The 25,563-nt window shown below is 44.9% G+C and overlaps 2 protein-coding genes and 1 non-coding gene across 4 annotated transcripts in view; 2 read left to right on the top strand and 1 right to left on the bottom strand.

Moving 5' to 3' along the window:
- The first annotated feature begins 59 nt into the window (after positions 1-59).
- Positions 60-14,265, top strand: LOC138966447 (poly(U)-specific endoribonuclease-A-like). The gene is made up of 6 exons (XM_070338690.1): positions 60-161; positions 1,128-1,228; positions 2,953-3,054; positions 4,652-4,883; positions 7,057-7,201; positions 8,893-14,265. The coding sequence occupies exons 1-6, from the start codon at positions 151-153 to the stop codon at positions 9,148-9,150; spliced, it is 849 nt and encodes a 282-aa protein (XP_070194791.1). The 5' UTR covers positions 60-150; the 3' UTR covers positions 9,151-14,265.
- The window catches only part of LOC138966446 (uncharacterized), a 94,721-nt gene continuing 82,991 nt past the window's right edge, over positions 13,834-25,563 (bottom strand). For both annotated transcript variants that reach the window (XM_070338688.1, XM_070338689.1), the window contains 3 exons: positions 25,194-25,350; positions 23,577-23,744; positions 13,834-15,813 (listed from right to left, as the gene is read on the bottom strand). In XM_070338688.1, the coding sequence (XP_070194789.1) occupies positions 15,649-15,813; positions 23,577-23,744; positions 25,194-25,350 (490 nt within the window). In that variant the 3' untranslated portion in view covers positions 13,834-15,648. The remainder of the gene's footprint in view (positions 15,814-23,576; positions 23,745-25,193; positions 25,351-25,563) is intronic.
- On the top strand, positions 17,466-17,584 carry LOC138967853 (5S ribosomal RNA). The gene has a single exon (XR_011456031.1). It is a non-coding gene; the product is annotated as a 5S ribosomal RNA (ribosomal RNA).

Genomic DNA, 25,563 nt, shown 5'->3' with positions numbered 1-25,563 from the left:
CGTTTTGTTAATCTGAGTTACCATATGTGTTCCCAGCAGATTTATCTCCCCTTTGTACCAAGTGAAGACTTGTGAAACATTCAGTGAAGCGTAGTAGCGTGGCAGCATTGACCATTGTTCAGAGGATACATCTGTCGTCCAACCGCAACAATGGCCGGCGGGTTCGGCATTCTTTATTTATTTCACTTTGTACTTAGAAGCAAGATGTTAACATGTTGGATAACAATACTACAGGACGAAATACATAGGAGTCGAGATAGGAGTCGGAATATCAATATGACTCAATCAATGACGGTACTACTTGTTGGTTCTGCTTGGCTGCGCAGAATCAGAAACCTGACAGATTATGCATAACTCTGTGATTTATTTCTTAAGGAGACGTTTGTGGTTTACATGCAAACTTGAATTCAAGTATGCAATACAGCTTACAGTTACAAAATAAGTTGCATTGTGTTATGAGTAATACAGGTCAAAGTGACCGGGCTTGGTTCTAGCATTTGTGGGCGTGGCTTTTCAGAGGTTTTGTTTGGAACCGCGTGAAACAAGCTCAGGCTTTTTGCATTCCATAGTTAATGGGTTGAATCTGTAAGTGTGGTAATTTCACAATGCAAGAGGAGAAAAAAATAGGGCAAGCAGAAATATTTGGTGAAAAGAGAGAGAGAGAGAGAGAGAGAGAGAGAGAGAGAGAGAGAGAGAGAGAGAGAGAGAGAGAGAGAGAGAGGGGTATAAAACTGAAGAAAAATTATACACAAGACAAAAACAAGCCATTGGTGAAAAAGAAAGAGAGCATTTGTAATGCACTTGAATGAAGCTTTTGTCTTTATTGTAACATTTATTTGCCTGTTTCTTTGAGAAGCTAGCAGATGTCTTTATATGCACATGTATAGATATAATGTAAATACTGTGCACATCTGGTGACTTTTTTTTGGTTTTGTTGAGGGGGGGGGGGGGGGATGGTGACCTTTGTTGTTGCAAAGTATACCTGATTGTTTCAACTAAGATTTTTCATATTACTTTGTAATTTATATCTTCATATTGGTTGTCTCTTAATTATTTAAGCTAGTTACAAATTGATTTCAATATTATTATGATTTGTTCTCTGTCCATGTTATTTATGTTTGTTGCAGGTTTTGTGCTGATTCTGAGCTGTCAGAAGTGCTGAGCAAGCTGTGGGAACTGGATGATAACAAGTGTTATCCAGGAGAGGACTACGAAATTGACTTGCAAGGTGCCCTGACATAGCTTAACACTTTCTACCCCACCTATGTTGACCAAGTTTTTTTTTTAGCCGAGACCAGCTGTGCTGCAGCATGTCACTCAGAATTGTAGTAACTGTGTAGTAACTGTGTATCAACATGCTGGAATGCAGGCGTTAGATGGATGTTACAGGAAGCGACTGAAGCTAACAATCTTAGTGGATATATATATCCGTACCAGGTCAGATAGAGCCATATGAGTGGGTACGGATATAATATATATCCTTACCTGGGAGACAATGAGTTAATTCATGGTTCATTATGCAGAGTGTCAATCCAAATTAATACTGCTTAGACTTTAGAGTTAGACTCATATCATAACTCACTCTGTCTTCTTCTTCTTGTCGTTCGCCAATGCTAAACTTGGAGTCCAGCTCTGGTAATGAAGCTGGTGGTCTTATGAAGAGCCTCCACAGGTCCATGCAGTTTCTCAAGAAGGGGCACCGGCCTGGTCCAGATCTCTCTCCTCAGGGGCTGGAGATTCCTGCAGTCCTGCAGGATGTGGGCTGCATCCTGCTCTGCGTCTCCACAGGGACACATGGGGGAGGGCACGGCTCGCAGTTTTTTGTGCAGGTGTTGTTGCATTCTGTTGTGCCCTGTTCTCAGGCGGATTTGTCAGCATGCATGGAGAGCTTGGTAAAGTAAGATCATCTTACTATGTTATTGTATGATGCAAGGTGCTGTCAGACAAATAATGTTGTTGTTGGTCTGTTGGTTGTCGTAAACGGGAGGTGTCGCTATTTGCGAAAGGCATCCGTGCCAAGAAAATTAGATGGAAAACGGGATGTGTCGTTCTTGGGAGAGGTTGTTATGGGAGGTTTTACTGTAATGCATACATGTATGGATACTTGCTTGTCGTAAAGATGCAGCGCAGCTCAGAGCTCTGTGGAAGCAAGGATTTGTCTTTTTGTTGCAGATAAGAATTAAAACAGTCAAAACATTTACCCAACTACCCCACAAATGACTACCTACACATACCTTTAGTGTTGCCAGCCAAACGAAACTTTGTCAGTTGGCATCTCCTGCTAATATGTAATTAACATTTCTCATGTTCAGGGGCTAAAGACGGTCCTTAATTGAGCCCCAAGTCAACTTGCGAAGACTTTGCAAAGTCTATTTACCGAAAATTCAGTGCTAAAGCTTCGTACGGCCAGTTTCACGAAGTATTCTTCGCATAGTGGACTTCGCCCCGTTAAGGACAGGCTTTTAGGTTTGTGTGCGGCATGCCAAAATGAAATCAAATACCATCTTTTACATTTCTATTATGTAATCAAACACATTGTCTTGACGTAAACAACCTGAGATAGACCGAACTCTCTCTCTCTCGTCGAGGCTATTAGACTTCCATGTAGGCTTTTGGCGTAATGAGTTCACGAGCGGGACCTGATCGAGTGCTCACGCTGTCCTTCCTGCACAATGATAAAATTAAAATGAATTCATAAAATGAGTGCAGTTTTCGACTCCTTGCAAGAAAGTCAATGAAACCTGGTATTATTTTTCAAATAGATAGATGCCTGAGGCAGGACTGAGCGCCCTAGGGGCTCCATGCACCTGGGTGTGAGAAGTCTGGTAACTCTAATGTGTGTTTATCTGTCTGCTAGCAGTACATTACTTATGTATTCACTGTTGGGAACCTGTTTGTGTTTGTGCACAAATGAATGTTAACAGTATGTGCATGGTTGTATTTTTGTTTTAGGATTTGTCACAAGCACAAGGGACTGTTCACGTGACTTTGCCAGGAAAAGTCTGTTCAAATGGGTAGACGAAGACAAGGTTTTTTCCCGGGAGACCTATAGAAGTGAGTACGCTGTCTTTTCCTCCCTCTTTTTGTTGTGCATAGTCTTTTGTGAACATTAGCAGTTACTTCTTCCAGCATAGATGATAATTCATCCTGTAAAAGTCACGGCATCAAATAGTCAAACATTTTTTCGAGGCATGAAGTGGTATGCGATTCTGTGATTATATTTAGGTATGTCTGTTTGTACAGAGATGTGTGTCACAGAGTAGTATTCCTGTTAACCCCTTCACTACCACAGTGGTAGTAACTTATCCGAACGGTCTATGGGAAAGAACTGTGTTTAGAACCCCTACAAGTACTTGGACAGTGGTTACCTCCCATTTAGTTTTCAGAAATGTCCTGAAATGTTGTTGACACAAATCCCATGTATGAGATACGGTTATGGGCGTACGATAAACAGAAAATGACCACGTATTACATACGGGGTGGGCAGTGAAGGGGTTAATTGTTATGCTGAACATTCATCTCATTTCAGTTTTTTGAAAGTCGTAAAAAAACAAACACCATGGGCACACACCAAAAACAAAAACAAACAAACAAAACTTAGCGCAGACAGAAAGGGAACCCTTGAACCACTACAGTGAAACCCTCATTTATTTTTAAGACCCCTCACTTACTGCTTACTGTAATAGCTATTGCGCTATTCTGGCTTGTTAATTTCACTTGTTGTTGCACGGGAAATTTGAGCGATTTTCTTGCCGCGGGGATTGACGAAGCTGTTATGTCTTGGTGGAAAAAAAAATGCAGTGCGTTCAGTTTCATTCTGTGAGTTTGACAGCTTGACTAAATGTTGTAATTTCGCCTTATACAACTTGTTTTGTTTTGTTAAACCTAATTTTTTGCAAATTTTTGAATGTCTTAAAATTGGGATTTTGTTGTACAGTGGAACCCCCCTTTTAAGACCTCCAAGAATCTGTCAAAATCAGGCCTTAAAAGGGAGGCAGTCTTAAAATGGGGGTACATTTACACAGGTTATAAAAAGTCTGAGAAAAGAGGGTGTTTTCTTCTTCTTCTTCTTCTGCGTTCGTGGGCTGAAACTCCCACGTTCACGTGTTTTTTGCACGAGTGAAATTTTACGTGTATGACCGTTTTTTACCCTGCCATTTAGGCAGCCATACGCCGTTTTCGGAGGAAGCATGCTGGGTATTTTCGTGTTTCTATAACCCACCGAACTCTGACATGGATTACAGGATCTTTTTCGTGCGCACTTGGTCTTGTGCTTGCGTGTACACACGGGGGTGTTCGGACACCGAGGAGAGTCTGCACACAAAGTTGACTCTGAGAAATAAATCTCTTGCCGAACGTGGGGACGAACTCACGCTGACAGCGGCCAACTGGATACAAATCCAGCGCGCTACCGACTGAGCTACATCCCCGCCCCTAAAGAGGGTGTTAAAAGGGACTGCATGGGCATCTTAGATTAGGGGGTCTTCCCCCTGAAAACAGCGTATGGCAGGGTAAAAACGGTCATACACGTAAAAACCGTGGGAGTTCCAGCCCATGGAAGAAGAAGAAAATGAGGGGGTCTTAAAAGGGGGCTTCCACTGTATGCCTTTATCCCTATCTGTCATTTCTCACTTTGATATTCCCCTCTCAGCCTTCCATGACTTGCTGGACAACTATGAGATGGACGTGTCTGAGGCGGAGGAGGTCACATGGGAGGAGCGGAAGGAGAACTGGAATTTCCTGGAAGCCATCATGAAAACCGAGGTGATGAAGGAGGCTCACAGGTTCCTGGCCTCCAAAGGAGTGGCGCCAGACGACGACGATGACTTCAAGAAGATGCTGCATGATATCTGGTTTAAGCTCTTCCGTCGCAAGGGGGGCAGGTCAGCTACTTTGGGTCTACATTTGTGTGAAAGGGTGACGCAGTAGTCCCCCTTTTATCACAGCAGCTGCTCTGCAGAGTTGTCTGCCGGCCTTTAGCACTGTGCTATTTATAGCTCAACGACAAACCTGTGTGTTTTAGAGAGCTGTATATGATAGGGTCTGACTGCTGTCTCCTATTATACTCTCACAAACCTTTGAGATCACATGGTAGATGCATCCTGACCTCAGGTCAAAATGAGTTCGGCTCATTCTATCCCTGACAGGATGCCTTGGTTTTCCTTGTCTGGCGAGAAAATCGAATTTTTTTTTTCATATTTAGATCTTTTTGTAATGTGTTATGGATATAAACAGATTTGCGATCATCGATAATGATTTTTCATGGTGTTGTGTAATTTTTAAATTACAAAGGAATTGATATGTAAGACAGTTTCAAACGAGCTATTTTTCGCGGCTGTATTTACTGTGCAAACAACTCTAAATATGGCAAAAGTGTCACGTGATAATCAACCGTTTGGTTTCGGCGCTCGCTGGAGCAGACGATTTTTTCTGACAGTGATGCAACCATATATTACGGTCTCCTTCCGGTAGCAGTACCAAAAGTTCGACTTGTTTTGTCCTTAGAACGATGTCTTTATCATAACTGTGAAGAACAGAACGGAGATCACTGTCGAAGTCGGCCAATCTGCAATCATTTTTGTCTCGCGAACACTGATCGCGAACAACATATGGGAGATAACTCTGTATTCTTGGTTTGATAGATTTTTTGTTGTTGACCTTAGTTGCATGCAAGGCTGCTTCAACCCATCTTTTTTGCCTCTTTCGTCTTTTTTATTTTATTTTTATATTTTTATTTATTTTTATTTTTGGGGGGGCGATGAGCATATCCTTCTTCATTGGTCTTTTTACATTTAGTCACGTTTTGACTAAATGTTTTAACATAGAGGGGGGAATCGAGACGAGGGTCGTGGTGTATGTGTGTGTGTGTGTGTGTGTGTGTGTGTGTGTAAAGCGATTCAGAGTAAACTACTGGACCAATCTTTATGAAATTTGACATGAGAGTTCCTGGGTATGATATCCCCAGACGTTTTTTTTCATTTTTTCGATAAATGTCTTTGATGACATCATATCCGGCATTTTGTAAAAGTTGAGGCGGCACTGTCACACCCTCATTTTTCAATTAAATTGATTGAAATTTTGGCCAAGCAATCTTCGACGAAGGCCGGACTTCGGTATTGCATTTCAGCTTGGAGGCTTAAAATTTGATTAATGACTTTGGTCATTAAAAATCTGAAAATTGTAATTAAAATTATTTTTTTATAAAACGATCCAAAATTACGTTTATTGTATTCTTCATCATTTTCTGATTCCAAAAACATATAAATATGTTATATTCGGATTAAAAACAAGCTCTGAAAATTAAAAATATAAAAATTATGATCAAAATTAAATTTCCGAAATCGATTTAAAAACAATTTCATCTTATTCCTTGTCCGTTCCTGATTCCAAAAACATATAGATATGATATGTTTGGATTAAAAACACGTTCAGAGAGTTAAAAAGAATAGAGATATAGAAAAGCGTGCTATCCTCCTCTGCGCTACCGCGCTTTTCTGGATTGTTAATTTCACTGCCTTTGCCACCAGCGGTGGACAGATGATGCTACGAGTGTACGGTCTTGCAGAAAAAATGCAATGCGTTCAGTTTCATTCTGTGAGTTCGACTGAGCTTGACTAAATGTTGTATTTTCGCCTTACGCGACTTGGTTTTTTTTTCAATGAAATTTTAATTTTGTTTTCTTTTACATTACAGGTTACATTTCCATTAAATTACTTTTTAATTCAACAATTGAATTATGGTTTTGTCTTGCTTTGAAGCAGTGCTGACATGATTATATACAAGCAAGTGCTTTCACAGTAAACAGCTAGCCTCAATATTGATAATGATTGGCAAGGGCTCTTTGCTGTGGCACATTCTTTGGAGAGCTTAATAAACTTGAGGTATTTTTTAAGACTCTCTTTTTGTGGGTGACAATTACAGCAGTCAGCGAATGGATTTAGTTTTGTTTCCATTAAAGTTTTGACAGCCTAACAGCCAGCTAGAAACACATATAATGTTATGACTATCAAAAGAAACGGGTGAACAGTCATCTTACATTTTACTTTTGATTTTCAGGAGTCAGAACTCGTGCAGTTTTGAGCATGTGTTTGTGGGAGAGGGTCGCGGCGATGATTTCATTGGACTTCACAACTGGATCCAATTCTATTTGCAAGAGAAGGCTGGCAACATTGACTACCATGGATTCTTCCGCCGGGAAACCGTGAGTTTGCTTTCCGACTTCCTTTTGAGCTTTGCGAAGGCTTTGATAAGTTTAGAAGCCTGTCCCCGGAAGAACTGTCTTATTATGAGTTATTTCTAATATGCTGACTGTTAGCAAATGATAACAGACATGTCGAGAAAAAAGATATCAAGCATGAGCCTTTTAGGCAAATACTGATATCGTTTGTGAGACATGTCTGTTATCATTTGCTAACAGTCAGCATATTAGAAACTAGATGATTACCCGTTTCGCCGGATACCGGCTTCGCCGGGAAGAAGTAGAGCCGAATACCAGGCTGCGCCTGGGCTTCGCCGGCGCACGAAGGAAAGGAGATAAACGCGCAAAACACTGGAGACCTTCTAAAAATAGTAACGTGCAGTGACCTTCTAAAAATAGTAACGTAGTAACGGGAATATGGATTGACGCCACACGGAGGAAGGGAGATAATCGCGGCTGAAAACACTGGAGAAGATAAGGAAGAGTTACTGGTAGTGGATCCCGACAACAAAAAACAAAAACAAAAAAAATCGGTTCATCGCGCACAGACAGACAGACACTAGTCGTATATATATATAGATAACGATTTTATTACCGTTAATTCGACCAAAAGAAATTTCTAAGCGACCCCGCGAAATAGACAGAACAGCTGCAATGGGAACTTGAGCGCTCCTACCTGATTATGCCTGTCAGTCAAAGAATTCTCGTGACCTGGGTCAGCCAATCAGAGTAACACACCTGACGTGATGAATATTCACAGGTCAAATGCGTTTGACACACAACAATCTCACAAGATAAACCATGTTGAACATGCGTTTCGCTTGCTTCGCTTTTTCTTGTTGAACAGAGAGCGACAGATTTAGAACTGACTCCAGACGGATGGGAAATGACGTAACGATACATTTGACGTAAAGCGAGTGACGCAATTTCACTTGATTTTTCCGAACTTTGATAATTTAGATTTCAAGTGAGCGGGTTGGCATTGCACACTCAGAGGATGGGCGGTGCCTTGCTGTTCCGTAAAGCACCCACCGACAAAACTCGCTTTTCGGTATTTTTTAGATAAAGAGAGTAGTATCTGACAGCATTTGAAGTGTCATTCTTTAGAATAAATCACACTGATATTGATGATTTAAATTTTTACTTTGTCTTGTTAATTATTAGCGTGATAAACAAAAAGGGTCCCTGCCTGAACGTTCTAACATTTAGAGGGTCACCTAGGATCCGTCCTGATTGGTCAAAAAGCCATATGGGGCACTGAATTGGTAATAAATGTGGACAATTTCAGCTGTAAAGTAGCTTTCAGTGCATGTAAATGCTGATATGTTAGATGAAATGACATGATATAAATGTGTCACGATGAAAAAGCACTCCTTACCTTGCAGCTGAATTTCATAATAAGAATATTTTGTGCCTTTGTTGTCCAGATATTTTTCTCTTTACATTTATGGGAAAATGAAGTCATTTTGATTTTTCTACAAAAAAGTTAAGATAAAATGTGCACAAATCTACCTGAGCTGAGACATGCCTTTTGTTTAACGGTAATAAACTGCTCCATTCTTCCATCATTGTCTCACAGGTACTCTGTGCGGTTCAGAAAGACACATTTTAAACCAAGGGTTAAAAAGTCAAATGCTGATTCTATAAATATTTGGTGTTCTGCACCCCACATCTTCTCTCTTTTGTTTTTACAGGTCCGAGACGATGAAATCATTCGCCTGATCGCCATGCAGTTTGACTGGCGTGATCAAAAGAGCAAGCCCTTGTGCAGCTGTTTCATTGGATCCAGCCCCGAGTTTGAGATCGCTGCGTACACTGTTTGTCTGCTTCTTGATCGGGATGGGAAGATCGACTGCAAGATTGGAGAATATGAGGTCGAGCTAACAGTGCACAGTTTTGGTTGGAATCGTAAGCTGGGCTCTGCATTCATGTCTGCATCAAGACTTCATTAGATGTCAAATTTAACAGACAGTGTGTTTTTCTCTTTTGAATCTGTCCTCTTGCTAACAGTATCCAACGAAGTCATTTAAAGATGCAGTGCAGGTCACAGCATTGCTGAAGCAACGAAAGTTTACACAATCTTACAGATGACAACACATATCTTTAGTGTTGCCATTCAAGCGAAACTTTATGCGGTTTGTCAGTTCGAATCTCCTGCCAGAATGTAATTACCATTTTCTTAGGCTGAAGGCTGTGTGCGACATGCCAAAATAGACCCATCTTTTACAATTTGTTTACGTAATCAAACTCAATGTCTTGATGTAAAGTACTAAAATAGACAGAATTCTCCCTCTCTCTGAGACTAATAGACTTCTGATGTGAGCTTGATTGAGGACCACGCTTTCCTGCCCGGAGAATGCTCAAAATTAATTCGTAAAAAGATTTTATTTTTGACTCTTTTCATGATAGTCAATGAAACTTGTTTTTTTTTTTTCAAACGAACAGCTGTCTGAGGCATGACTGAAAGCCGCCTGCACCTGGACGTGACAAGTTCAGTAACTTTAAGCTACCTGACCTATTATGGAAATGTATTGCACATATGCTAGAGAACTACAAGAAGAACGTTATGTTTCTAATCAATTCTTGTGGGAAGCATGGAATAGATATGGGCACTGAGTCAAGATTAGCAGATTGTCAACCATAATGTGGAAGCATAATGTCAGTATTTGAGAGGAAATCCGAGTTGATTTTAGAAAGAAAATAATGGTCACATACACAAAAATAGAATTTTTTTTTATGTTTGTTTAAAGCTTTAGTCGGAAAGAGTGCTGGACTTGATATTTGAGATTTTCAATAGACTGCACAGACATGTGTTGCTACTGTACTGTAATTTATGCATTGTTGGATTAGTTGCTTTCCCTGTAGAACTGCTAATATGGAATTTAGTGGCTGCTGAAAAGACTGATGTTGGAATGCTTACAATCATTTTGTTTTTCTATAACAATCTCTTTGTATTCACTGACATGGTCACGCTGTTTATTTGACCGGGCATTATTAACTCAGGTCTTTCTTTTGTAGACATTTTTTTTTAGTACAATTTTACATATTATTCTTACAATTGTTGATTAGATATTAACTTGACTCATTTTCCTGTGACTCTTGTGACTACTGTTGTTTGTGTTATGAACAATTTGGGATTTAAGATGCTAAGGACATTTGATAATCTGCAGCTGAACTGGTAAATCAACTACATTTGTTAGATTTTGTTAAAAGAATTTACAACAAACTTATTTGAAAGATGTTATTTAACAGACGCAAACTGATTTGATGTTGATTGTAATAGTTGTGCAGTATTTTTTTGGAAAACATTTGCACGACAAAGATCTGAAACTTTATTTGAACAATTTTCTAGCACTCTTTTTAAGTGTACTTTAATTAAAATGTGTTATGTGCATCATGACAGTTTTTACATTTCTCAACAAGCAGGCATGCAGGAACCTCATTATTACTACATTACATGTATTATTGTGTCCTGATATATTTTGCTTCCATTGCATAACGTCTTGATCTCTTCTCTGCACAAGGCAGAATTTTCCTGTTTATTATTCCAAGATCTGAATAATCTGTGAATTCATTTGTACTTTATCTGTAACCTTACCTGTTACAGTGATCACAGAAACACCGGTCATGTTTAGTCCTTTATTAGATGAGGAGTCATTATTTTTGTCCCCCGTGGGTTAGGGGGAGTCCCATATTGGTTGGGACGAAAAAGAATTTACCCGATGCTCCCCAGCATGTCGTAAGAGGCGACTAACGGATTCTGTTTCTCCTTTTATCCTTGTTAAGTGTTTCTTGTATAGAATATAGTCAATGTTTGTAAAGATTTTAGTCAAGCAGTATGTAAGAAATGTTAAGTCCTTTGTACTGGAAACTTGCATTCTCCCAGTAAGGTAATATATTGTACTACGTTGCAAGCCCCTGGAGCAAATTTTTTATTAGTGCTTTTGTGAACAAGAAACAATTGACAAGTGGCTCTATCCCATCTCCCCCCTTCCCCCGTCGCGATATAACCTTCGTGGTTGAAAACGACGTAAAACACCAAATAAAGAAAGAATTTTTGTAAATGTGTATCTTTGTCAATCATTTCTGAATGTAACAGTTATCTGTACATTCCTTTCTCAGTCTGTTAATTTTGTGTTTCTATGAAAAATAGATAGAGCCAATTATGCTTACAGTCTTGTTAGTTGTTTGATGCTTGATAATGTCTTGTATTTTTTATGCCACATAGTCTCTTCACGATCCCCCCGCGGGTTAGGGGGAAGAATTTACCCGATGCTCCCCAGCATGTCGTAAGAGGCGACTAACGGATTCTGTTTCTCATTTTACCCTTGTTAAGTGTTTCTTGTATAGAATATAGTCAATGTTTGTAAAGATTTTAGTCAAGCAGTATGTAAGAAATGTTAAGTCCTTTGTACTGGAAACTTGCATTCTCCCAGTAAGGTAATATATTGTACTACGTTGCAAGTCCCTGGAGCAATTTTTTGATTAGTGCTTTTGTGAACAAGAAACAATTAACAAGTGGCTCTATCCCATCCCCCCCCTTTCCCCGTCGCGATATAACCTTCGTGGTTGAAAACGACGTTAAACACCAAATAAAGAAAGAAAGATAGTCTCTTCAGGATGTTTTGTATGCCAGTTACCCCCCGCGGGTTAGGGGGAAGAATTTACCCGATGCTCCCCAGCATGTCGTAAGAGGCGACTAACGGATTATGTTTCTCCTTTTACCCTTAAGTGTTTCTTGTATAGAATATAGTCAATGTTTGTAAAGATTTTAGTCAAGCAGTACGTAAGAAATGTTAAGTCCTTTGTACTGGAAACTTGCATTCTCCCAGTAAGGTAATATATTGTACTACGTTGCAAGCCCCTGGAGCAAATTTTTTATTAGTGCTTTTGTGAACAAGAAACAATTGACAAGTGGCTCTATCCCACCTCCCCCCTTCCCCCGTCGCGATATAACCTTCGTGGTTGAAAACGACGTAAAACACCAAATAAAGAAAGAATTTTTTTTATGTGTATCTTTGTCAATCATTTCTGAATGTAACAGTTATCTGTACATTCCTTTCTCAGTCTGTTAATTTTGTGTTTCTATGAAAAATAGATAGAGCCAATTATGCTTACAGTCTTGTTAATTGTTTGATGCTTGATAATGTCTTGTATTTTTGTTGCCACATAGTCACTTCAGGATGTTTTGTATGCCAGTTGATTCATTATTATATACCAATATGTCAAGTGTTTAGGTCTAGTCTCGCTCTTACCACTGCAAACAGTAAACCTAGTCTTTAGTTGTGTACATAAAATGTTTTTGTCAGATGGAGTTTTTCTAATTGTTAGCATATTGTGTCATGTTGTGCCCTCCCCCATGTGTTCTTGTGGAGAAGCAGAGCAGGACACGGCCCACATCCTATGACTATGAGACTGCAGGAACCATCAGGTGCTGAGAGAGGAAATCTGGCCATTGTCGGAGTCCCTGCACAACAAGCTGTACGGGCCAGTGGCTGCGCTGCAGAGGACCACTAATTATATCTCAAGATCTGGACTCCAAGTGTGATCGGCGATCGAAAAGAAAAAGAAGAAGCATATTGTGTTTACTGAGTTCCATGTATTTTACATGTACCTTGACAGTTTTCATAATACGTGGGCTGCATTTCATGTAATGTTCTCAGACAGCTCAGGGACCATTTGAAATGATTTCTGAATATTGTTCATCTTGTTTGTGGCAAGAACTACGGAAGAAAGATAGCTCAAAGGCATTTAAATGCAGTTTGTAAGACCTGAACTTTGCATGAAATGCAGCCTTGAAAATGAACCACTAGAAGTAGAATACACCATCTCCTCAGGGATCCTCTGCATAACTGTTCTTGTTTTCTTGCCATCCTTTAGTTTAATTAATACATCGTTTTAGAAGAGTTGTTGTGGGCATGCACACAACTGTTAAGTTGTGTGGCACGCTTACACTTCTTTTTCTTCTTTTTTGTTTTAGAGTAAAAAAGAGTTTTCAGAACCTTTGTCAACTGAAGTCCTTGTGTAGTTTTGTTACAAATAATGGAGACAAAATCTTTGTTTCCAGCATTCTGCTTGTGAACAACGGGCAGTTCGTTTTATATTCCCTTTATCGTGGAATGTGTATTCTTGCCTTGTATTTCTTTATTGGTCCATGTTTGTGCAATCATTTGGGAAATCTTTAATGCAATACTCGCTTGTAGAAAAATGTTTTTGTCATGAAAACAGTTATGTGATGGAAAACAGTGCAGTTTTTGTTTTCCGTATGTGCTTTTTGTTGCTTGCCACTTGGGTTTTGTTGACATTCTTTCTCCACATTGGCTATTGCAGTTTTATTCTGCTTCTTAATTACCTGGGAACCCCTGTTTTGCACTTAGAGTATTTTCAAGCAAACTTTGTGTATTTTCAGAAAAATGAGCGGACTCCACATAGCATTTGAACATTAATGATTCAAACATGTTTCACACGCGTCCGTCGCACCGTTAATTAAATTTACCAAAACGTGCTTTTTTCAATGTTTACTGACAAAAAGTGTAATGATGTGTCAAAATACTGGATTTGCTTTGGGATGCGCTTGTGAAGAAAAGTAGTCTAGGAATTTTTTTTTGTCATTTTTTTTTTTCACTAACCGTACTGCTCGTATACTAGACAATCGTGCGTACAAAATACGTCGAAATCGTATGGGTTCCTAGGTCTGTTCTCGTTTTTGTTCTTTTTTCATCGAGTCAAGTTTTGAGTAAATTTTTTCAGATAGACTGTTTTTTATTTAAAAACACTTGACCAACACTAGCTTGAATTTTTTTTTTTATCCCATGTGTGTTTTTCTAAAAACACTTTACTCACACTAGTGACTTGTATTTTTTCATCCCATGTTTAGGGAATAACTGTTTGCGTTTAGCATTTCTACTCTATGTATGCAATTCATGTTATGGGTATTTAGTCTCATATTTATGTATCTTTGCTTATAGCAAGCACTTCCTTACATTTGCCAGCTAATTAATATATCTTTGCTTATAGCAAGTACTTTCTTACAATTGCCAGCTAGTAAGTAAACTCTTTACCACTCAGCTTTTTGTTGCTTTCCTTATTTGTGATTGTCGAGTTGTTGGATGCGGGACTGTAATCATGGTTCATTGGTACGGCATCATTCGTCTCGCTGTCCGGGCTGACAATATAACTAGTGTGATCGACAAGAAGAAGAAGATGGTTCATTGGTAATTGAGTCTCTCTCTCTCTCTCTCTGACTCTTTCTCTCCCTCTCTCACACACACACACACACACACACACACACACACACACACACACACACACACACACACTACGAGTATGCGCTCTATCATGCACATGTGCATGTGACATACATGTGTACATCATAAGGACATGTCTAAAAGACGCACACAAATGAAAAGTAGTGGAATAAACCATGCATTTTACTTTTGATGCCAATGACAAGGTCAAGCGCCTTTGTTCTGCATGGCAGCACACAGAGGGGCTGGTTGCCGAGCAATCTGTTCGAATGGTCTCATCATTTTACTTAACGCGGGACCACTTACGTTTATCAAATAAACCCGGCCCCAACGGAGAGAAGATGCTGTGCTGCAGGTACTAAAAGCAATCTCTGGTTCAACTGTGACAAAATTTACATTAATCTTGTCCAGTTTTTAACGATCAGCTAAACCATGCAAACAAAACAAAAATCAGTGGTTACCAGTGGGGAAACCTTCTGGAAAGTGATTGCACAAATTAGCACACTTATTTTGTTGTAATTAGAATTAGTTGTAGCATTGATGTAGTATGGACGATTGATGCAACGCCAAATCAGCGTGTTTACTGTGAACATAATTATGCTATGATCGAGTAATAGCTTTCAGATCAAAGTGATCACAGTTTTAATAACCTTTTAAAAAAAATGTAATATGTACAACTATACAGGTATACTCTGTTAAAGGACTGCAAGTGAGAAAAGTATAAGATCTGGAGAAAAAAATTACAAAACATCTGGATTCATAGGATAGAAACTAGAAATTTTCAGGTTATTGGGTGATAGAAAAATTAGTTTGCAAGCTGTGTCATTCAGCAATCATTTACAACCGTTTTGAAGAACATTTCTTAGAAATGCACGCATAAAGTTGAATCTCTGTAATAGTTTTTATTTTGGCCAATTATTCAATTCATAAATATGATTGTTCACATGATTGTTAGAAACACAACCGAGAAGCATATGATTGTTAAAAACACAATCGAGAAGCATTTGCCTTATGTATAAACGTATTAAAACCGTAAATTTACATTGAACATGCAATAAATGTACAGGTAATTTTGTACATTGCCCATACAGAGTACTTGTCGATTGCTCTCAGCTTTTGCAAGCTACAGCCTTCTCCATCCATCTTCAAGGTCCATCACTCTCTCTGACACTCTTAACACCACGTAATATGCCCATGACAAGGTCAAGCGCCTTTGTTCTGCATGGCAGCACACAGAGGGGCTGGTTGCCGAGCAATCTGTTCGAATGGTCTCATCATTTTCCTTAAACGTGTTCGTCGACCCGTCTCAAGGGAGTCCAATGACATCCACATTCCCCTGGTTGCTGCTGCCAGTTTGCCTATCTCCGTCTGAGAACAAAAAATAATTATGTTTACCGTTATTAATAATTTTAAACAAAATTCCAGTCAATCTCTTAGATGAGTTGGGGGCTGAGGGGTGTGAGGCTGGGGAGGTGCAGTGAAGTTAATGTGACGTGAGCCAGTGAAGAAAAATGCTGATCAGCCATACCGTTAAGGTGATCTGAGATATCCGCGGATAAGTGCTTGTTTGCGACCGAGTTGCAGTACAAGTGATACCTGTAATGTGGCGCCACCCACAACCCCTATCCACATGACAAGGCAACAGTAAGTAAGGACATCTCCTCTTCTCTCTTCATAGATATGGATATGACTATATACCTGTCATTTGAAAGGACAAGCAGGGATACTTTTTACTGCTCCCAATTAATAATGTGCCACATCACAAGTAGAGAGCTTGTTGAAGGTGTCCATGAGATTGGAATGATCATCTGCGGTACTTGGTTCTAATCCTATGCAAATGTATAATATGCTTGTGTGATGCCAATGCATCTCAGAAGTTGCTGTACCAGCTCTTCATGACTGACAGACTACTGTACGTAGTTTTGCAGCCCTTCCTCATTCCGCCCCACTTTTAGTTTCTTTTATACAGTTCCACCCAACATCCGCTACCCCAAGCACCAAAATGACGTCACAAGGTCAAAATCATATTAGTCAATATAACACTTACCTCGACAGTACTATTCTTGCACATTATCTATTATAGGCCGAAAAAATTGGACAAAACGCTGAGTGGGTACAATTATCTCCCATAACCATGCGCCACCGTGGATCCCAAGCACTGTCCGAGTGCTTCCCCCTTACAGGATGTAGGTGGCGCGTCCTCTTTCTTTTTTCGCGCGTGTCAGACCGGCTGTGTTTCTGCTACGCTCCCGGATTATTTTGGACTAAGAGGCTTCTTTTCTGTGTGGACTATCACCTGTTGGATTATTGTGTGTTATTCCACTTCTGGCTTGAGGCTACGTTGTGTTTCCTTCAACTTGTGCCTCCGTTTTTGTGTGGCGGACTCGGCGTGCCTCCCGTCCTACTTCGTGGTGACCGGTCGTCTGCTTCTCGTTTCGCCGCATTCACTTGAGTATTGACCTAAATTTTCTTTGAATTTTGTTAATTCTCGGTCTTTAAGGGTACGTACAGGGCGAGGTAGGATGTCTCGTCCTGTTTTGGGCTCTGGTTCTACGGAACCAGAGTCTGCCGGGGGCAACCCTTCTCCGGGCGCCCAGCGTTATGTTTTACGCACGGAGAAGGGGATCTTTCGGCGCTCCGACTCTCCCTCCCCAAACGCTTTGCGTTTGCGGCGAGGGAGGGCGGAGAAAGCCTGTTTGAGCAAGCTCAATGCGAGCTTGCTCAAACAGGCTGGGCTTGAGCCTGGGACTTCGGGCGGGGCTGCGCCGTCGAAGGTTCGGGGAAGGTCGAGGGGAAAGAAAAAGCTTCTTTCTCCTTCTCCTTCAGTGGAACAGGCTTCCCCCCCTTCGACGCCGTTGTCCGGCCCTCAGTCTCAGGCTTCAGCTCCTCCCGGTTTCAAGCCTGGGGGGAAGGTTTCCTTCTCCTCCCTGGCTCGAATCCGGGGGCAGGTCGATTCCCAACCCTCTTTGGGGGTTGGTGAATCCGATCTAGGGGCTACTGGAGAGACTCAGGTTTTGACAGCCAACGGCCATACCACGTTGAAAACACCGGTTCTCGTCCGACCACCGAAGTTAAGCAACGTCGGGCCCGGTTAGTACTTGGATGGGTGACCGCCTGGGAACACCGGGTGCAGTTGGCATTAAAATCTTCCTTTTCCGGTGCCTCTCCTGTGCCCTCCTCGGTTTCCACCGCTGTGGAAGCCAGGAGGGACACGGGTCCTCCTCTGAACTCCCTCGCTGGGTCGTCTGCTGCTGTTTCGACAGTAGTTTCGGCCTCCCGGGGGGGGGAGATCGGAGGAGATGACGGGGTCTCTGAATTCCCTCCCCGCTGGGGTTGGGATGCGAATTGACCCCGTTCAGGGCGGTCCTGTGGGGGCAGGGGTTTCAGGCTTCGTGCCTACGACCACTGCTACTACGGTTCCCTCTGACGTCCGTGTGACTGGTGGCTGTCCCTCTTGTTAAGACGCTCCGGCCGACTAGTTACTGGACGTGGAGGTGTTCGACAGAACGTGGTACTTCTGTCGAATGGTCAGGGCGACGGGAACATTGTTTCTGTTGCTCAGACCGACACCTCCGACCGGACCGTCTTGACCCCACGCCATTCCTTAGCGTCTGGTGTTCGGGTGACGGATGGTCCGGACCAAGGGTCCGGAACGTTCCAGGCTTACGGGTCGGGATCGAACCGGACCCACGGGTCCCGACTGGACTTGACCTCCGGGTTTGGTCCGGACGGGACCCATGGTACGGGACCGTACCGGACCTTAGGGTCCGGTACGGGACAGTACCTCTGGCCCTTGCCGGACCCCCGGACCTACGGGTCCGGATGGTACGGTACGGGACCAGTGGTTCGGTCGGGACCGGACCACCCGACCACCTCTGTTGGTCCGGATGGTCTGTCACCGAACCGGACCATACCGGACCACCGGACCTACGGGTCCGGATGGTACGGTACCGGACCAGTGGTCCGGTCGGGGCCGGACCACTCGACCACCTCTGTTGGTCCGGGTGGTCTGGCATCGAACCGGACCATGCCGGACCTACGGGTCCGGATGGTACGGTATGTCCACGTCCGACCGAGCCACCCGAACACTTCTGTGGGTACGGATGGTTCGGTACCGAACGGGACCTCCGGATGCTACGGGACCGGACCGAACCTACGGGTTCGGATGGTCCGGTACCGGACCAGTGGTCCGGTCCGAACCGGACCACCCGACCACCTCTGTTGGTCCGGATGGTCTGTCACCGAACCGGACCATACCGGACCACCGGACCTACGGGTCCGGATGGTACGGTAGGTCCACGTCCGGACCGAACCACCCGAACACTTCTGTGGGTACGGATGGTTCGGTGCCGTACGGGACCTCCGGATGGTACGGGACCGGACCACAGGACCGGAACATCGGACCACCCTATCGGATCGGTCCGGACCACCCGACCACCTCTGTTGGTCCGGATGGTCTGGCACCGAACCGGACCTACGGGTCCGGATGGTACGGTATGTCCACGTCCGGACCGAGCCACCCGAACACTTCTGTGGGTACGGGTGGTTCGGTGCCGAACGGGACCTCCGGATGGTACGGGACCGGACCGGACCTACGGGTCTGGATGGTCCGGTACTGGACCGGTGGGGTGGTCCGGACCACCCGACCACCTCTGTTGGTCCGGATGGTCTGGCACCGGACCACCGGACTTACGGGTCCGGATGGTGCGGTGTGTCCACGTCCGGACCGAACCACCCGAACACTTCTGTGGGTACGGATGGTTCGGTGCCGAACGGGACCTCCGGATGGTACGGGACCGGACCGGAACACCGGACCGGAACACCGGACCACCCTACCGGACCGGTCCGGACCACCCGACCACCTCTGTTGGTCCGGATGGTCTGGCACCGTACGGTACGTCCACGCCCGGACCGAGCCACCCGAACACTTCTGTGCGTACGATGGTTCGGTGCCGAACAGGACCTCCGGATGGTACCGGACCTACGGGTCCGGACCTACGGGTCCGGACCTACGGGTCCGGATGGCCCGGTGCCGGACCACCCGACCACCTCTGTTGGTCTGGATGGTCTGGCACCGAACCGGACCATACCGGACCACGGGTCCGGATGGTACGGTATGTCCACGTCCGGACCTAACCACCCGAACACTTCTGTGGGTACGATGGTTCGGTGCCGAACGGGACCTCCGGATGGTCCGGCACCGGACCGGAACACCGGACCACCCTACCGGACCGGATCGGCACCCCCGACCGGACCGGACCATTTCTTTTCTGATCAGACCCGATGGGTTCCTGTTCAGTCTATAAATGGCGGGGGTTCGTTGGCTGGGCTGACCCAACAGTCGCAGGGTTGTTGTTTTTCTCCCCCTTCGGCTGCTGGAGACGTTTCGTCTTTGGGGCAGGGGTCTTCGCGGCCTCTTGCTTCTGTGGGCGTTTCTTCACAGCCTGCTTCATCGCTTTCGGCTCTTCCCCCTCAAGCTCCCTACACTCCTGCTTTTGAGGAGTTGTCGGGAAGTGAAGAGGAGAGTGAGTCGGAGGACGATAGGGAGGAGGATCAGGGTCGCCCTGAGGTTAACACTGATCCTCTACCCTTGCCGGTTTCTGATGGAACTTCCGAAGCTATGCTTCGTACTTTCCAACAGTACATGACAGACATCACGCGGCGTCTTGACGTCACGGATGCCTCTCTTAAGCGTCTGTCGTCTAGTGTTGACACACAGGACCTGGACCCGGGGTCTGAGGACGAGAGGCAGGAGGCTCGTCCTCGCACAGCTAGAAGGACGTTTGAACAGTTTCAGGACGTCCTTCCCTGAGACGCCCTCTCGTCCTTTGAGTCCGCTTCGGCCCGGGCGCGGGAGGCTCACGCCGCGTCTGCCGGCGGCTCGTTTTATGAACGATCCGTCCGCCGGCAATTCGCGTTCCACCCTAGTCTTAGTGCCACGGTGGAAGCGGCAGCACATCGCCTGAGGAGTACAGATTCACGTGCTAACGCGACCTATGTTCCTCGGGAGGACGCGGGTTCAGTGCCATGCTTTCCTTCGGGAGGCGCACCTCCACTGTTTCCTCGTGTCCAATCTGTTTCGTCCCTCCCTTTTCCCTTTGACTCTCGAACTCTCCCTTTCCAGACTTCGAGTGTTTAGGGTGGGGCTGACGGTGATGTGTTCGTTGGGGAGGTGCCTTCGGTCAAGAAGGTGGAACTGAGCTCTGCTTCGTTCCACAATCTTGAGGCCACCGTTTCTTCCACAGTCGAGGCCCAATCACAGGCCTTGACATGGATGAGCACGCTGTCCACACTGTTGGACCCTCCCGATCGGGCAGAGTCCGATTCCACTCGGGTCCTTGACACGGTTCGAGTGGATCGGGCTTTGCATGCCGTGCGATCGTGCGTGACGTCTGCGGCAGAATTGGCCATTGGAACACGGGTCCACTTTATTGGCCCTGTTCCGTGATCATTTCCTGCCTACTTCTATAGTGCCTCCGGATATGAGGAAGAGTCTGAGGAACACGTTTCCTCAGCCTTCTTCCCTCTTTCATCCGGACACTGTTCGTTCTGTGGTGGAGTCCACACGCCAGAGGAACACTGATTCTCTGATGGTTGGCCTCGCTGCTTCGGCGACGGCGGCGGGGAGTAAGAGAAGTGCTACAGTCACCTCCAGCTCCCAGCCTCAGAAGAAGAAGAAGAAGCCAGTTTCACTGCCTCCTTCTTCCTCCTCTTAGGCGCCTGTTGCGTTCCCAAGCAAGACGAAGGGTGCTCAGACAGGTAAGGGGAAGCAGCACCACCAGGGGGGGTGGTCGCAAGCCTGCGCCTGCCCGCCAGCAGAATTTTCAGTGAGTCCCGGCCCTACGTTGACGCCCCCTCAAGTTGCCCCTCTTTCGTCCGTCGGTTCCCTTTTTCGGGCCCGCGGCATGTGGGGCAGACTGGTCTCCAACCAGTTTTTCTTGAGGGTGGTGTGGTCGGGGTTTTCTCTACCGCTGTCGTCACAACCTCCATTGTCCGCTCTAACCTGGACGTTCCCCCCTCCTCGAGACCCTGCCAGATGGCAGGCTCTTCAGGACGAGGTGAACTCGTTGGTCGAGAAGAAGGCGGTCTACCCCCTTTCTCAGCCTTCTCCGGGGTTCTGCTCCCGCCTGTTCACCGTCCCCAAAAAGGACGGCCGGTTCAGGCCGGTGTTGGACCTCTCCACCTTGAACTTGTACCTTCACAGGTGCAAGTTCAAGATGGAAACCCCTTCGTCGGTCCGGTTGGCCATCCGGCCAAACGATTGGGCCATGTCTGGGACCTCCAGGATGCTTACTTCCACATCCTGGTGGCCCCGGGGTACCGACATCTGCTCCGGTTCGTTTGGGAGGGCACAGTGTTCGAGTTTCGGGCCCTCCCATTCGGCCTGTCCTTGGCCCCTCTGATTTTCAACGGGGACAACAACACCACATGCTTAGCTTACCTTCGCCACCAGGGGGGCACCAATTCTCGGTCCCTCTCCCTGTTGGCGGAGGAGATTCTGCTCTGGTGCCAGACCAATCAGGTCCGGATGTCAGTCCAGTTCGTTCCGGGGAAACTGAACGCCCTGGCCGACATTCTCAGTCGGGGCGATCAGGTTCTCTCCACAGAATGGACCATCGCTCACAACGTTCTACAGCGTCTGTGGGCAAGGTGGGACCGTCCTCTGATCGATCGGTTCGCAACTCGATTCAGCGCTCGGCTTCCCAGGTACGTCAGCCCCTTTCGAGACATGAATGCGTTCCACTTGGACGCATTCACTCTCTTGTGGAGGCTCCTCGATGCTTACGCCTATCCCCCGACATCTCTGATTCCGAGGGTGCTGGCAAAATATCTGCAGGAACGACCAAGACTGATTTTGGTCGCGCCTTACTGGCCAACAGCTCCGTGGTTTCCAGATCTTCGCGGTCTCACCCACGTAGACCCTCTACCTCTGGATCTGGACGGGGGAGGTCTGCTCCAGCCTCGATCATGCCTCCCTCATCCACGTCCAGAGAGTCTGTGCTTGACCGCATGGCTCTTGTGCGCTCCAAACTGCTTGCACTAGGATTGCACAAGAGTTCAGTAGAGTTTTCCTTGAACGCTAAGAGGCGATCAACTAATCAGCTCTACGACTTACGCTGGAGAGCTTGGGCCACCTTCGCCTTGTCCAAGGGGATAAAGCCGCTTTATCCCTCAACACAGGACTTGGCCAACTTCCTGGTGGAAGTGTATCAAAAGAAGAGTCTTTCTTCTAAGACTCTTCTTGGATACAGATCTGCCATCGCTTCCACGATTGCGGCCGCTACTGGTCGCAGATCTGAACACTTGATCAGGTCCTCCCTCATCGCTAATGTCCTTTCGGGTATTAGCAATGCAGCGGTGTCTAAACCTCGGGTTTCATTTCCCAAGGGGGATGTCTTTCTGGTCCTCAAACTCCTGCGTAGCAATGAGTTTGAACCCCTGGCAGGCATCAGTATCAAGTTGCTGATTTTTAAGACTAATTGTTCCTCATCGCTTTAGCCACTTGCCGTAGACTCAGTGGTATTCAAGCTTTGAGTGGCCTGGACTTTGACATTGAGTTCACCACACAGCAGTGGTTGCCAGCATGGTCACGTCAGTCTAAGATATGTTTCTTGGGTATATTTTCTTTTACGGTAGTACTGTTCGAAAATTGCCTGGGTATCTTAATCCTTGGATTTAAGTGATTTTGATTAAGGAGTTTAATACTCTACATATCACCCTCACACCACTCTGGTATTCTGTGCAAGAATAGTACTGTCGAGGTAAGTGTTATATTGACTGTAAGGCTTCTTTTTAAGCCTACTGTCTATATGATACTTACCGAGACAGTACTATTAGAGTTTCCCTCCCGCCTCCCCTCTTGATATGTTATGGGCTTTTTGAGGGTCTGCAGCTCATAAAGAAAGAGGACGCGCCACCTACATCCTGTAAGGGGGAAGCACTCGGACAGTGCTTGGGATCCACGGTGGCGCATGGTTATGGGAGATAATTGTACCCACTCAGCGTTTTGTCCAATTTTTTCGGCCTATAATAGATAATGTGCAAGAATAGTACTGTCTCGGTAAGTATCATATAGACAGTAGGCTTAAAAAGAAGCCTTACATTCATAATCGGAATACGAAGTAGCTCACCGTTGGCATGGTGACGTCATTCTTACTGCAGCCCCGGCAGACGACCTTGTGGTCCCACGTGACTGACAGCACGCGCTGAGAGTCAAGGTCAGCTGACACAAGGACGATGGACACTTCTCTGTTCTTCATCATCTCCTGCAGGTCTTTGGTGCCAGAAAGGTCGGGTGTCTGAACAAAGAACATAAGAAACAAATTCAAACATAAGAAAATGCCAACACTGGTATTGTCGGCCCCCTCCCTGGAGTCGTTTCGCTCCCGTCTCGGCGGCAGTCTCCTGCAGTCGGGCATGAGAGTCCCTTGAACGCACTCTCCCCTGTAAATAGTTTTAAACCTCCCCACCTTTTTAATCTCCCTGTTTGCCGGAGCTAGCCACTCTCGGTAACAGTGACTCAACCGCAGGACTCTGAGACGTTCGCAAGAACCCAGTCCTCTACGGAAGAAGAAGAAGAAGAAGAAGAATTAAGAAGAAGAACAGTGTCCCAAATTAACTGTCCTTCAAAAGTCTGCCATTTGATTATAAATGTCCAATCAACATGCAAATACAGTTTACGAAATGATTCGAAGTCAAAATAATCGCTTTTCACAACGATTTTGTCTCATTTTCAAAACACGTACATGTCTTAAAATGGGGGTTCCACTGTACCTTTCTTTCCGCCGGGTTCGAATTATATTAAAATGGTAGTATTTGCCTAGAGTGAGCGAAGACCGCATGAGCATAGAATTATTCTGTGGTTTAGATTTATACGCTCTCTTTATTGTTACTAGCAGTTAAGTCCGGCTTTGCCCGGGTGTAAGCGGAGCCCCAAAGCATTTTAAGACGCTCGCTATCCAGTGTTACCTCCGTTGTTTGGATAAAAACAAAAAAGTAAGAGTTAGCTCCCTTAGCTTCTAGAAATGTCCGGAACCGTACAGTTAAGTTTTCTTTCTTCATTTTTTCGCCTAGGAGCTATAGAGAGCCTCTAATATCACTGGCATTATGTGCTTGCTACAGGTGAACAGTAGGCACTGGACTGGTCTTGCACTATGCTGTACTCAATAAATGCAGGGCCGGACCCAGGGGGGGGTTCCAGGGGTTCCGGAACCCCACCCCTGGAAAAAGCATGTACCTTGCTTTGAGTGTTTTGGTTTTTTTACTAGTTTTAGCACCAAAACAATCAGTGCTGCTCTTAACCCTCAAAACAAGGCCCAGAATGCACCAGATTGCACAGATTTTAACCGTTTTTCAAACATTTTCCGGGGGAGCATGCCCCCGGACCCCCCTAGTTCGCGCGCCTGCTTTGCAGGCGCGCGGTTGTGGCTTCGCCACTTTGCTGATTTGCCCCCCCAAAAAAGGAGGAACCCCCCCCTTACAACTCATTTGGTCCGGCCCTGAAATGGGAGGTCCATAATCTGAGAAAGGAAACAATGAATCAAGAAAACAAAACCAAGGTGCACACCTGCGGCTCCTAGGGAGTGTGCATGCACACTATCTTGTCCTTACCTTTTGCCATCTCTAAGGTATGGCGACCACACACACACACATACACACACACACACACACACACACATGCACACACGGCACACACACACACACTGACACTTACATCCATTTTTATATATGTAATAGATTATTATTACCTGGTCTCCAGTCAAGAGAACGACGAAACGCCTGGCATAGGGACGGAAGGGATAGTGACTGGCCGTTTCCAGAATGGCCTTGACACTGACGTTCTTGTCGCTAGGATGTGACTCTAATTTCTTCAGCGATTTCATCTTCTTCGACTCCACAAACAACCTGACGTTGGAGCAAGATGCAAACATCATTCAAAGCATAATTGAAGAAAGACCTTACAAGAACAGATAAGTTTTTCATAAAGTCCCAACCCCAACCCCCGAAAAATACAAACAACAACAACAAACAACAACAACAACCACCACCAACAACAACAACAACAACAACAACAACACCAATAACCAACAACAAACAACCAACAACAAACAACAACAA

Source organism: Littorina saxatilis, linkage group LG5, assembly GCF_037325665.1.
Source record: "Littorina saxatilis isolate snail1 linkage group LG5, US_GU_Lsax_2.0, whole genome shotgun sequence".
Taxonomy (NCBI): Eukaryota; Metazoa; Mollusca; class Gastropoda; order Littorinimorpha; family Littorinidae; genus Littorina; species Littorina saxatilis.
The sequence above is the reverse complement of the archived record's forward strand: the minus strand, read 5'-3'. Positions and strand labels throughout refer to the sequence as shown.